The sequence below is a fragment of the Adiantum capillus-veneris genome, chromosome 17 (genome assembly GCF_014529385.1).
Source record: "Adiantum capillus-veneris isolate H3 chromosome 17, ASM1452938v2, whole genome shotgun sequence".
NCBI lineage: Eukaryota > Viridiplantae > Streptophyta > Polypodiopsida > Polypodiales > Pteridaceae > Adiantum > Adiantum capillus-veneris.
The window spans coordinates 72,625,614-72,640,342 of record NC_140947.1 but is presented as its reverse complement, the minus strand read 5'-3'; the positions used below and the strand labels follow the sequence as shown (position 1 = coordinate 72,640,342).

The following is a 14,729-nucleotide window of genomic DNA, read 5'->3' as shown; positions in this document are numbered from 1 at the left end:
ATGTAACATTCATAAACGATACGATTAGAAAAACATGGGTTTATATCATGAAGAATAAATTCGATGTGTTTTTCATATTTCAAAGGTGGAAGCCTTTGTGGAGAATGAAGCGGGTACCAATGTTAAATTTTTCAGATACGACAATGAAGGCGAGTATTGCAGCCAAGCTTTTGAAAGCTTTTATGCTAGCAATGGCATTCAAAAGCAAAGAACAACCCCAATGACACCTCAACAAAATGGAATTTTCGAAAAGGATGAATTGAAGAATCATAGAGCGAGCACGAAGCATGCGGTTACATCTAGGTCTATCACTTGAGCTTTGGACGGAAGCAGTAAGTACATCTGTGTACTTGATCAACCGGTCACCCTTAACAACATTGGATGGGAGAGTTCCAAAAGAGGCATGGACAGGTAACCCGGTGAATTATTCATTTCTCAAAGTGTTTGGGTGCGAAGCTTTCATGCACATAGATAGAAGCCTAAGGTCAAAGCTAAATGCAAAGTCAAAAAAGTGTTTCTGCATTGGCTATGGAGAAGCTGACTTTGGGTATCACCTATGGAATCCTCAAGATAGTAAAATCTTTAAAAGTAGGGATGTATTTTTCAATGAACAAAATATGTACAAAGATTACTTGAAAAGAAAACAAACAAAAGAAATAGGTGATGAGTATGGAGCTTGAGGATGGTGAATACTCAAGGAATGCAAACGGTGACAACGTGCAACAACGTCAACCAAATGAGAAGCCTCAACGTATGCCCCGTAGATCTACAAGACCAAGTAGACCTCCAAATTAAGTAAGCTACTCTATTATCTACATAGCTATGTTCTATTTCCTAACAAGAGCAAGTTAGAGCTTTGCGCGTTAGAAAGAGAGGACGTCAACAAGATGTGTCGTATGAGTATATCTCATATGTGGAGCATAGTGGCAAGAAAGAGATGTAAACTAATCTAGAATTACTCAATCGGGTGAAACTAGTCAAGGAAACACGAAAGCTATTAAAAAAGCACACAAAGGAGTTTATTTAGCATAATTTTGATTTTAGATGGCAGGCCATTCAACTTCAATGGTGCATCAAGAAATTTCCTAATTAAAAACGCATGTAGAAAATTTTATTTAGCATAATTTCAATTGTAGATGGAAAGCTAACATTAGTGAAAGTTTGAGGTCTTTTTTTTTGCCTTTTGTTGAGAGAGAGAGAGAGAGAGAGAGAGAGAGCTCTAGGCCAATGAGAGAAGGGCTTCCGTTACGGAACCTTCTTTTTAAAAATTGCCTTTGATTGTTTAAAATGAAGTTTCTTTGAGCGACAATGTGAGGTACTTTTTCATTACGTGGTATTTTTACCTCAAGAAGGTCTCTTTCATCGACCCAAAAGAGTTTTTGAATTTTCCCACGGCCTTCTTTTTCCTCCTATTCCCACCTCTCTCCTTGTCTCACCACCTTCTTCACCTTCAACTTCTTGCCTCATTTTCTCCTTAAGCAATGGAGTTCCCCTGATCTAAACACTCTAGCTCATCCATTGAAATCATCATCACTTATGCCATATTAAACAAGCACAACCAGTGGATCCCAATATCCATAACCAAAAGTAGAAAGTTTATAATGCAACATAGCAAGAGAAGAAAAGCCTCATCCAAAAATCCTTTCTTGTAATGATGGAAAGGGAGAGTGAAAGATTTCAGATTTTTTGGAGCTGAGAAGATAGTGAAGGGGGTTTTAGTGCAACATGCTTACATGCACAAGGAGCTTCACCTGCGTTATCTCGGAAGCTCAAATCTTGCTCTGCACCATATTGATTTCTTATTCTATCTTTATGTTATCTCAAGACCACCGTCACAAACCGTCTCTTTAAAATTTGTGTAATAATTTTATCAATCTAAGGTTGTAGAACTCTTACATCTAACACCCCTTTTGTTGAATGTTTTGCTATTAGTTACTTGCTCACTGATTTGTTTATTGTAATGGTACTTTGGCAAATCTTTGAGATGTAGATCACACACATGATTTTGATTGTCAAATTTTAATTATTGACCATCTCAAATGGAGATCAATTTATAGTTTTTGGGGTGTGGTTCTGTTTCACATAGACAATCAAAAGCTTTACTTTGATATAATATAGGGTAAATTTAAAACGCTAATTCCATCTCAACTCCTTGTACAAGCAAGATTAGTGTTACAAATTTGATTAAACTTAAATTTGTTGTGAGCCAAGTTTTAGGGTTGCAATTGATTTTACTAATGCTACACCTACTTTTGTTGTGATGGTTATCATGTTTATGTTTAAGATTTTGTTAAACTATAAACATGCATTCAAACTATATGGCTTGCTTATGTGTTTGTTTACTAGCTAGGCTTTTATAGATATTCAAAGTCTAGAATTTATCGATGAATTTTACTTAGGTAATCTAAAAGGAGCATTTTAAATTTTGATGAGTTGGTTTTCTATATATACATACATACTCAATATGCCAGATATAATGCATCATCTTAGTGCTTAGTTTATCTCTTTTCCTTTATCTTAAGATCGTCATGGTGAACTATCTCTTAGAACACTGGCTTGCATTAAAATCTAGTAGTTGATAATTCTCACCTCTCCACTTTCTTATTGCTCTCCAAAAATAAAGCTAAGTAGATGAGCTTACACTGTTTGAGACAAGACAGGATATGATTGTATAATTTTAGACAAAAGAGATCCTCTAGATGTGGCTTGCACTTGAATTTAATGGGATTACCATTAAGGTGATTTGTTATGAATAATCGACAACAGTTTTGTAAGTAGTTCGTTACTCAAACTTGCTTGTATCAAACAAGCGGTAAATGTGCCATGCCTTATGTGTTGCCTACTTCATCGATCAAATATACACAAATTCGATGGTTTAAACAATGGACAAATTCTTTAGTATAGATCCGTTGGTTTAGGAGCATTAGTGCAGCTTCACAGATCTAGATAGCATGGCCATAAATGCACTCCCATTTAAGCAAGCATAAGGGTAGATCGATCGGTTTAGACAACACGTGTAGATTTTTTGGTTTAGGCAACACACTCAATTGGTCAATTGGTCAATTTGTAGATCTAAGCAACACCGATTACAAAATCAAATTACAGGACCTGGCTACCACTGCTAGAGTGTGATTTTTTCAATATGATTGTATGATGAAAATGATTTGGATTATAGGGGTTGGCTACCATTGCTAGAGCGTGATTTTGTCAATGTGAATATATGATACAGACGATTACTGATATGGAATTGGATTTTGTTTATGATGATAATTATAAAAACAATGTTTATGGATTTAAAATTGAGTCTAGATATCGAATAGGGATTGTGTTCAATGATTTCAATTTGTAAGATTTCATTTTGTCATATAATATTTCATGATGATTTTTATATATAACTTTAACCACTGTTTTGAACAAGTTATGAGTTGTAGCATAATAATGTAACAATCGAGAATAGTAGCTTCTTTAATGTATGACAAGTGACAATTTTATGGGTCATGCAATTAATAGATAGTTTATGGATTTTTTAATTAGTGGAGAGATTTTTTTATGAGAAAGAGTTATTTTTATGTTCTAATGAAGGCTTGTAATTATTTTTGGAGCATTGATTGCTAATTATACATAAATATGTGCAAAAGAAAATTGCTCACTCTTGCACATGAGAAGATTGTACCTAATGGTCTACGTCTCTCTTCTTCGCTCCTCCCACCTTTCCTTTCCCTAACATTATAATCTCATATTGGCCATATAGGCATATGCCTTTGCAAAATATGTCTATTTCATTAGAGTTGTTTCTATAGGCATTGTACTAGAGTCACTCATGGGATGTAACCTTTTGGTCTCATTAGTAGAAAGTGGATAGGTATGATAAATACAATACCAAAAAAAAAAAGTTTGTACAATGGGGGTAGTCACCACCAATATGAAAAATTCATTAGGTATTGATTTCAAATAGACATGCATGTCTACTTATGTATGGTTACATACATGTAAGTATACATGCATGCATATCGACATACATGCAGACGTATGCATATATACATAAATATGTACTGGTGAGTGCGTTGCGTAACAACCAATATGTTAAGGACTGATACCAGTACACATATTTATCATCCAATATGGAAAGAATGATAAATGGAATTCAACCTTGTGTGGTAGGTCATTTTGACCTTTTTGAAGACATTAATATAACATTTCATCTCTCTCTCTCTCTCTCTCATTGTCAGTTAGTGTAAATTCAGCGATTTAAGCAACACCGATTACAAAATCAAATTACACGAGGACTGTGATTTTGTCAATCTGAATATATGATGCAAATGATTTGGATTACTGATATAAGATTGAAGGTTTATGATGATGATTATAAAGAAAATGTTTATGGATTTAGAATTGATTTAGGATATCGCATGGTGATTGTGTTCAATGATATCCAAACACATCATGGTATAAGACATATTTCATATTCTAGTGGTATAAACAAAAGACAAACATACTAGATTCTCTAAGTTTGTCATTTAATGTTCCATGATGTTTTGATATATAACTTTAACCACTATTGTGAACAAGTCATATCTTAGCATAATAATGTAGCAATCAAGCATAGTATCTTCTTTAATGAAGAGGTATATAGTGATATTTTGCCTAGTGGCAAATAAAGGTCCTTCTGGTAGAGATAGTTTTCAATCTGTATCTTCCAATGTTGGTATTTCTTGCCGTTGAACTTCTCGATTTTGAGTTTCCCTTCCTTCGTCTTTACTCCCACTCAATTTAAAGAATCCTTTCCTTGAGATACTTTAGCTACGAGCAAACCTTGCTCTGATACCAGTTGTTAGGAAATAGGAAGTATCTATATAGATAATAGAGTAGCTTACTTAATGGAGAGAGACAATTGTTCACACACAAGAGATTAGAGAGAAACAGAGAAGAAGAAGAAGAAGAAGAGAATTTTAACGTTGTAGGAAACTATCCCAAGAGACTTTAAAGATCTATCCGACGAGGAGAGTTGAACTCAAGACCTGTAATTCAAGAGGGAAATGGCATAACCAATCCACCACACTTGAGAGAGAGAGAGAGAGAGAGAGAGAGAGAGCACGATATACGTGGTTCACCCAATGTGGGTTACATCCACGGGAAAGCAGTCACTCAATGGCTTTAGTACTTTAAACGAGAAGTAAGTTACAAAGGGATTATATCCTTAATAGAGCTCCTATTTTGCTTCACTTTCACCACCTCACATCAACTTCACAATGCACCACAATGCATTTTGTTTGTAGAAGAAGCCTCCTTTTATAGGCCAAAAGGGCTGCCCTCTCTCATGAGAGGCAGTCGTGTGTAGCCACCCTTGTGTAGACAAGTCCAAGTTGCACTCTCCAATGCGTCCATGTGTGGCCTCCCTTCAGAAGACAAGTCCGCCTTTGAAATTGGCCACCGGCGAAACCGTTCTTCGACCACTTTTCGACCGTCGTCTGTCCATAATATTCCGACGAAAAAAGAATCATTCTGATGGACCGAGAATTTTTGTGAGTGATTTTTTTTTACACACGATGGCTTCTCCTCATAACGAGGGTCTTACAAATGTGCATTTTTAATACAAAAAGTTACAAGGGGTAAATTACGCTCCATACTTAACAGCTCATACCGCATTACCTATTAGTGTCTTTTGAACAACATTGCTCATGCTAAAGTTTCCTGTTAGGCTTCTGACATAAGTAAGCTTTCCACATGTGTTGAATAGGTGTGTTGATTTTGAGCTTACTTTACCTGCATGTGTCATGTACCAACGTCTGCAGTGTTTAGTACAACTAGATGCATGACCATCATAGCTAAACTCTATGACTTGATTTTCTTGATTACCTCTTTGAATTACAATGTTTTTACATGAGCTTACCAACAACAAACGTTGAAAGCTTGTATTTTCTCCACAAACAATGGCTTCTTCTTCTTAAAAGATCGTTGATCCACCTTCATTCTAGGATGAAATGAGATAAGATTCACTATGCAAATTACTATTTTCAATTAGCATAACGAACATCAAGACAACTGATGTTCGATCTCAAACGGTTCCAGTAGGTTATATAGCGATGTTTCTTATAACATGTTATATAGCACTGGACAACAAGATACAACATAACCAATACCATAAAGCACTAAAATGTTGTGTAAAAGTGGCAATTTTATATAGTGCAAAAGTAATATTTAGATAATATAAAAAACACTTTATTAGGATCACTGTAGAACTAAAAAGGGTCCATGGATGATGAATGCGGACAATCAACAACTCCAAATTGAAAAGAAAGAGTTTAGCTAAACAAATCTCTCAGACAAACCTAGTGGTCAGGTTGCTAGGGCTCTTGGCCTTGGACACTCGAGTGTGTCCTCCTCCTAGGGTGGGTCACCCAAGGAGGAGGTTCCTAGCTGGTTGCTATGAGTTCTCTCCGTCATTCCCAACACGTGGTGCATCAATTAGGTGGCCATGGTGATGCCTACGCGTAGCTCTTGCTTGATGGTACATGGCCCTTGCCCGACCATGTTTCATGGCTAATATTTGGAAGGGATAAGCACCTCCCCTTGTGGCCCCTCCAATGCTTCGAAAAAAAAATTTAAAAAAATGACAATCTAAAAATCTGCAATAGTACATAATACACAAATCATCATTATCCATGGTTAAAGGTAGAAAAACAATATACAGTGAATTATGTCCAAAAGGAATATAATTGAACAATTCAACCAACAATACTAAATAGTATGAGCTCTGTCTCCGATTACATAGTATTGTTTACAAATACTAAATTTATCTATAAAAGTTATATTCCTGCATGGTAGTTAACATTATTAAGCAATGAAAGGTAAGACTAATAGTGTCATATGTCTATTTGCTCGAGTACAAAGGAAATATTAAGAAAATAGCCAAACAATGCAATTAGCGATACAAATTGTGTCATACATCCTATTTGCCCAAATACAAAGGAAATAATAAGAATGTAGCCAAATAATGCAATTAGCAAGGGTAGTGAAATGTACTATGACTCACCAATCACAATTGTTTATTTGCTCGTGCTTTGTTATTATTATTCTACTTGTGGTTTACACATGGAATTTTGTGCTACTACCTTTCCCTAAAATGATTTAGGCTAACCAAGTAAATATTGAGAACATATGTGAGCCCTTTCACATCGCTTACATAGTAGATCTTGCTTACATAGTAAACCTGGCCGATAAGCCTACGTTTAAAATTTGATGGTTCTCAATTGCACACAAAAGAAACAAGTTGGAAAGCCTACTCCATTATATATGTATATACCTTTATAAGGTCAGAATAGTCTGAACTTAAGAATTATAAGAGAAGATAAAACACACACAAGAAGTACAAAACCAAGGGACATAAAAAAACAAAGCAAAAGGAAAAACTAAATCACTTTATTTGTTACTAAACAAAACTAAATGAACACATACCATTCTTCACTTGAGAATGCTTTTAGAAAACGCATAAGCAAAGTGAGTTAAAAAAGCTTACTCAACTAAAACTTGAAACATGTACTCAACTTTAAACTAACAAGGATAAGACATAAGAAAGACTTAATTCCTAGAAGTCAGGCTCTACACAACTTCTTCTAAAAGAACAAAGTCTTAAATCCTACTCGATTACCCAATTTTACTCTTGAACAATAAGAAATAACCGCAAAGTTTCAACCATGCCCAACTCAGAAATTGATAAAATTGTCAAACTCAGCAGAACACACAAATATGGGGGAAAAGCAGCAAAAATGTGTTGGCCTTCATCTTCTTCCCTGCATTTCTTCTCTCCTACCGCTAGGCCATCATTTAATCACCAAAAGTTTCCTCATACAATTAGCACATTAGAGTTTATATGAGCATCTTACAGCCTTGGACAACTGCACTTTCTGGTTGTAGATTGTCCATGAATCTTACAACTCGGAGGCAGTCTCCACATTCGATGCAGCATCGCTAAATTGTTCTGCATCCTTTCCTACTTTGACATCTGCTGGTTCTGCCCCCTTTCCTATTGCTACATCTGCTTCTCCTCCCTTTACTACTGTTACATCTGCTTGTTCAGCCTCCCCAAGCACTCTGGAAGTGAGAGATCTTACCTCTTCATCAAGTGCTGGCCATTCTGCTACAATCCTTCGAGCACCCTGTAATTTAGGCTCTTTTGTCATGGGGTTATTACAAAGGTCTATAGTCTTGGCTTTTCCTTTGGTTGCATTTCCACACCAAGATTCACACCAAAGCCATTCTTGAGGCAAAGAGAAGATAGGAACTTGATGTTGGGCATAATTTGGTAGGTCTTGATCAAGGTTAGAAAGACTACCTGGGTCCTTGCTCAGAGTCTCATAAAACACCCTCAAATTATCTCCAGCTGCAGTTTGGCGGAACTTTTTGAGATCAACCACATAGAGAGCACTGATGTGATAAGGTCTACCTCTCAAATGATCTTTCCAAAACCCCTGATTCCAAAACCTGTAACCATCCATCTCTTTGTTGTTGTCACAAAAGGGTGTATAAGCCAAAGGCCTACCTTTCAAGTCCATATCATAAAGCTCCCCCATATCGGCACGTACAATTTGATCAGCATCCACAAAGATGACCTTTCTCAGTGATAAGGGAAAGATAACATCCAGAAACAAAATTTTATAGGCCCAGATTATCCTCTGCTTCTCTGTTTGCTTATGTAGCCACGTTGGCCATTTGTAAGTGACAAGATCATATTGAAAACCATATTCCTTTGCCATGTGAGGGATGAAGTTCTTGAATTGAGGTGAAAGATAGTTTTTAATGAACCAAAACTTCACAGGCCGCCTTGTGTTTTTCAGCACACTAAGCATCATTATCTTTAAGAAACGCTCGTACAGGTGTCCTGAAGCTATTGAAAAAATGTTAATTGGCTCACCGGTCCTTGCCATCAATTTACCCTGGCTTGGATTCTGTGGGGGAGGCTTGCTACCTCCAAGAAAGTCTGCTGCCCATTTCAACAGATTCTGATTCCATCCTTTCCTTCCGCTATGCTCTCCATACTGAGAATCTCCATCATCATCTGCACCCAATACTGCCTCATTTTCTTTGCCTTTTCTCTTAACCACTTCCAGATGAAGTAATTCACCTCTTAGATCCTTGATCACAACTTGTTTAGTCAAGGGCCCATGGTTGTCTCCCTCTTCGGGGCCATGGAAAGTGTACAAACTTGAAGACCTTCCGGGTGCAAGCCTTAGAGTCCACACACCAGGAGCTGCTTTCAGCTGCCAGTACCCCAAATTGGCCATTACAATAGTATCCACTACATGTGGATTCAGTTTGGTACCTAATACAAGCTGAAGACCCCGAGGAGGACCGTCATTCTGCTCATGACAATGGCCAGTAAGCATCAAGGCCTCCAGCTCAAAGACCGCATACATTGTTCTTGCGTCACCAAGCTTCTCAAGAACAATATTGTCCAGGTCATAAATTGCATCAACAGGCTCAACAAGCCATGGTTCAGGGACATCCAAGTTCATTGTCAATGTCCTAGTTGGTGGCATGTTGGAAAACACAGCAGTTGGACCCGACTGTAAGCTACCATCAAGATTGAAAGGATGCCTGCTGGGGACAACAAAGCGGTAGAAATTCTTAAGAGGTAGATCAGCCAGAGAATTCATGGGGTTCAATAGAATCCTCATGCTTGCCTGAAACCAGCTCTGCAGCAGCACAAAGAAAGGGCTCAACCTTTGACCTGTTGAGCTCAAAGGATCAACAATGGCATCCACATGAACGATGGCATTTTCAGATTCCTGTATAATTGCACTATGCTCTGATTGTAACAAATCAAATCGTGCAGTATCAGATCCTCGATTCCGAAGGGCTATTTCAGAGGAGATGCACATGATGACAGAACTAAGGAAATCAGCCGTAAGATCATCAGGATCAATACCCTCCCACTCAACATTCTCGATGATGTCACTCACTGGCTTCACTCTCCGGTCAAACTCTACCGCTTCCAAAAGCACAAAATCTTCTGCAACAAATCCTCTCCGAGAACTCTGAAGGAAAAGCTTGCCATTAGTAATAACAGCATTCGTGCCTGGTTCCAGACCAAGGTGTTTAGACACGAACTGAGTTTCCTCTCCAACCTGTTTCAAGCATTCCTCAATAGACTCTAGGCTGAGGAGAAAGTTATCAGACAAATCTAACTTCAACTTTGCTGATTCAGCAAAGCCTAGAGACTTTTCAAGAGTGCTATCATGGCTCTCTTCCAGGACAAAATTATGTGCAGCATACAATGACAAAAGGCTGTGTAAAAATGGGAGAACCTTCTTTGTTCCACCTGGAGATCTCAATGCTTCCTTGATTACTCTGACAAGCAAAAATGAGGATGATGCCTTCCCAAAATCAGGCACATCAGCAACATTGAAAAGAATGCCCACCCGCCCTCTCTTAGAGCCAGTCATCAAATATCTGACCGACTGTAGAAGCAGCTGGAAACCCTGCGTACTTGCTGCATTGACGCAAATGAGATGAGTAATGGCTTTAATGTCATCTTCTGTGCCTGAGGAATGCAGAAACGTCGAAGCACTCAAAACTTGGTTTCCTCTTGTCACCGCTCTAGCCAAGGAAACATACTTAATATCCTCTTTGCTGGTAGCTACAATGTCTAGATTGTATCTAAAATAGGCCTTCTCTTTCAAAAACTTCTCTAGTATGTCTGTGTGGGAATTTATGTGACCAAAATACACCCCTTCTTGTATTTTGGGAAGCTCCTCACTCATTGCTTGTAAGCCTCCTTCAAGACTAGTCGATGTATGCACAACACCATTCATGAGTAAGCATGGTTGCAGCTCTTGCAGACCAAGCTTGTAGACAAATAAAGTGCTCTTCAGCACATTCTCTTCATAGTCAGATCCTTTCTCCAGTTTCAGCAAAATTTCTTCTGGTGGAGACTTTACCCTGGATCTTATTGTGTCATAAAATGCTTCTTCAATGTGAGTCGACTCCACCGGGTCCTCATTCCGACTTTCCATATCACCACCCCTGGCTTCATTTATCCTGCTTAAAAATTGAAATGCTGCCACAGCACCATGATTCTCTTCAATATACATGAAAAGCTTTCCTGCCAAAATAGACAGATCTTTCCGAGTGCCCAGCGATGGCAATTCACCCCCACTACCAGCAATGCTTTTTGCTGCACCTGAAGATGTTAATATTATTCCGAAGCGCATTGGCACATTATTCTCATAGTAATAAAGAATGATGTCAACAACTTGAAGTCCTGAAGGAGTGGCAGGATCAATGATGTAGACCGCGTTGAACAAATTCTTCTTTATATAACGCATCTGGCCAGGAAATACAGGCATCAACAGCTCTTGCAGGTTGCTCCGCCATCTTCTGTACATAGCATCTTCCTCCAAATTGTTGAGATAGTACACATATGGAGACCGAAAATCAACGCGAACAGATGACAACTCTGCTGGATCTGGAATTTGCATCAGGCTCTTGACATACTTGGCAGGAACTTTGAGCTTGGATATGGCATCCGCAAGGGAGAGCTCTCCCAGCACAAGCTCTATCAAGGAGTGCAAGTCCAGACCCTCCAAATTGATGAGAGCTCCATTAATTGCAAGCATATTCTTTCCCGGGTTCACCAGTTTCTGGTTGGCAACAATCTCATCCTTGATTGTCTCATTCAGCTTCAACCTAGATATAGCAGACACAAGATTTGGAAAGTTTTGATTGACATCTTGCATTACTCGTAAAGACTCAGATGCATGTAGTATCCTCTGTGCAGTCTGATAACCCAGATCTTTCAATTCCCACACATTCATGGTGTCTGAGACACTTGAGGAAAGTAAGTGATCCCGAAAAGTTAGCAGATCATCGGAAAGATGTGGTTTCCGCTCCAAAAGCCTGGAGAAAATAAAACCTCTCACTTCTTCCGAAAGATCATCTGTGCGAACCTCATCCATAGCATCATTCTTCTTAACATCACTATCATCTATTGCCTTGTACTCCATATTCTTCAAAGCAAGTTCCACACCATAGCCACCGAGCAGCACCTTACTGCCAGCACCCATGGAAGCACAGTTCCCTTGCTCAGCTTGGCATTCTGACACCAAATAGGGGCGCAGGACATATTTGACAAGGCCTAACTTAGCTGCTTCTTCCAGCATGGAGTGAAGATCGCCAAAACAAGACGCACCTGGTGATCCATAAAGAATGGCTACTGACCGAGAACTAATTGAATGAGGAAAAATGTGATCAAACTCAAAAAGCTCCACGTTTGAGTGATGAGCTCCTTTAACTTCCCGGTCCTTCAGTGCTGTTTTAATTGTGTCCAGCCAATCCGCAAGCTCAGATTTCAAAGAAAAAGCATGATTGCCAACATCTACCCAGCAGCAGGGCTTCCTCTCACTTGTGACACGGGGAGACGTTCTACATCGATCATCTTCTTCCTGGCTGTCACACTGGCTTGAGAGATGGAGACTTTCCTGTATTAAACCCATATGGTGAAGAAGAGATTCTTCAGCAAGCTGCCTGTAGAGGACGACCTTGGGAGAGGCCGATCTAAGAAGCAGAGACAGATGGAAGACGGGCTGCAAGGGCCCATCCAGTATAGAGCTACTGATGCGTAAAATATTGTTGAAGCAGGCTTCATCAGAGAGAGGAACAGACGAATGGGGAGGCCACTGCTCAATAAAAGACCAAATAAAATCGTCTCTGAGCTTGGCTAAGAGCTCACCTGCTTCAAGGAGGAGGGAGGTACCTTCCCATTTGCTCTGGAGGGCGACATTGATGTTCTTGGGCCGAGCAGGAGAGACAATGGCGAGGGAAGGGCTTCCAAATGCGATCGCCAACAGTAGAGCACCTGCAAACAGGATCTTAAAGCTCGCCATGCCTACGGCATCAGAAATGCCTAGGCCTGATCGCGAGGCCTGCCTCTGCTAGCAGCTCGCAAACGCCTTTCAGGGTATTTCATTTCGTGGGGCAGAAAAGGCCTTATGCTAGGTCCTTAGGAGAACTGTCGTGTTTGTGAACTCAGCTTAGATAACCTTATGTTTGACAACAGAGAGCACTAAGATTTGAAATACAAGCTTTGTTTTTCTCATTGGTAGGCTCAATACCTCCCTCGCAACCCACTTTCCTTCCCTCAATTTTGAAGCTTTGCATTCCCAACAATTTATAGTTTAGTCTACACTCCCAGAACACAACACTTTTTTGTATAGATGTGTCTGATCTCTTAACTTGGCCTACAATATCCACTTGGTATGAAGCTCAAACACCCGCATGTATCATCTTATCTCAAGACATCCACACAGGTGTTGACAATCACATCATCATGCTTTTATCACTAACAAAGTTAATGTGGGTGTGCTAATACTAATCTTCAAATTGTACTTTTGTGCTTCGGTAGATAACAAGAGCACATGACAAGAGTTGCATGGCGAAGCATAAACCATGCCCTACCACTTTCTAGCAGCCACCTTGACCTTGCAATCATCATTAGCAATTGACTTTGCTGCAAAGGCCAATCGCAAAGCTCTCAAGGTGTTAGACCATTTTTTGTTGAAGATAGGTACCATACAAGCCAAATTCAATTTGTTGCAAATATTGGCCATGCAATCGCGCTATCAACTTCTTGCATCATGCCATCTATCTTCAAAGTGCAAGCATATGCGACTCCTTTCAGAGGGAAAAACTCATCATGCATTCATTGAAATCAATCTGGTCTTTCTTGGGAGCTTACCCTCTTGGCTATATCTTGCCATCAATGCATGCCAAGAGACTGTAGCCTTCAAAGAGCTTCTTCATCCTTCCTGTGTCAAACATATACTGCCATCTATGCAAGATATGCACCATGAGATGCAAGCTTCACATTCGAAGAAAATAACGTATAGCTTCCTCTTCCTTCTCTTGATGGTATAACTTGAAATCAATGTATCATAAGGACTACAACCCGAGCAAGATGCAACTTATAATTGATTGTGTATGAAGAGAAGCCCTTTCAAAAACACATTCGTTAAATCATAATATGAAATATATTATGCGTCAAATGCATCGTCATGTATCTCAATGAATTTAGTATCATTTTGCGGATGGTATGTATACTTAATGTGAGATGAAACATGTGCCTAGCCAACATTTCAATCTTCAATGCCAAGTAAGAAGTGAATGTGTTTGCATTCTCACTAATCGTAGTGTACACAGATGAAGGCATGTAGTAATCGTTGAGGCTAAGGTGTGCAAGAATACACCTATAATTTCACAAAGCCAAGAGCCCTCTAAATTTGTTGGCTTATCCTGCAATTATAACATCCAGTCAGCCAAAGCAATGTGGAGCCCCTCACTAATAGTCTGACCATAAATTTGCTTGCCCATGACAACTTTTTGCATAATACGAACACTTCAAGATGCAAGCAGGTATAATGCTACCTACCTTCAAGTTGCAACATAAATGATCTAATCATTTGAAGCGAGGCCTTGACTTCGCATAGCCACGACCTTAATTGTACCCATGTTGGACATACGCTACCAAATGCAAACCATTCCCTCATCTTACCTCAGCTTGGTCTTGCAACCTACTTTTTCTCAAGAGAGTCCCTTCCATGCCACTCACCTCCACTTTTCCACACTTGCATCCCATGCTCTCTTCTTCATAAACTTGGAAGTACTCTTGGGTGATCAAGGGCTGTGTTTCTCGAAGGTCTATAAGCCCGAGAGAGAGAGAGAGAGAGAGAGAGAGA

The 14,729-nt window shown here is 39.2% G+C and overlaps 1 protein-coding gene across 1 annotated transcript; it reads right to left on the bottom strand.

Annotated features, from left to right (window-relative positions):
* Positions 1–7,683: 7,683 nt before the first annotated feature.
* EBS1 (EMS-MUTAGENIZED BRI1 SUPPRESSOR 1) lies at positions 7,684–13,092 on the bottom strand. The gene has a single exon (XM_086487003.1). The coding sequence runs from the start codon at positions 12,879–12,881 to the stop codon at positions 7,929–7,931; it is 4,953 nt and encodes a 1,650-aa protein (XP_086343129.1). The 5' UTR covers positions 12,882–13,092; the 3' UTR covers positions 7,684–7,928.
* Positions 13,093–14,729: the final 1,637 nt, after the last annotated feature.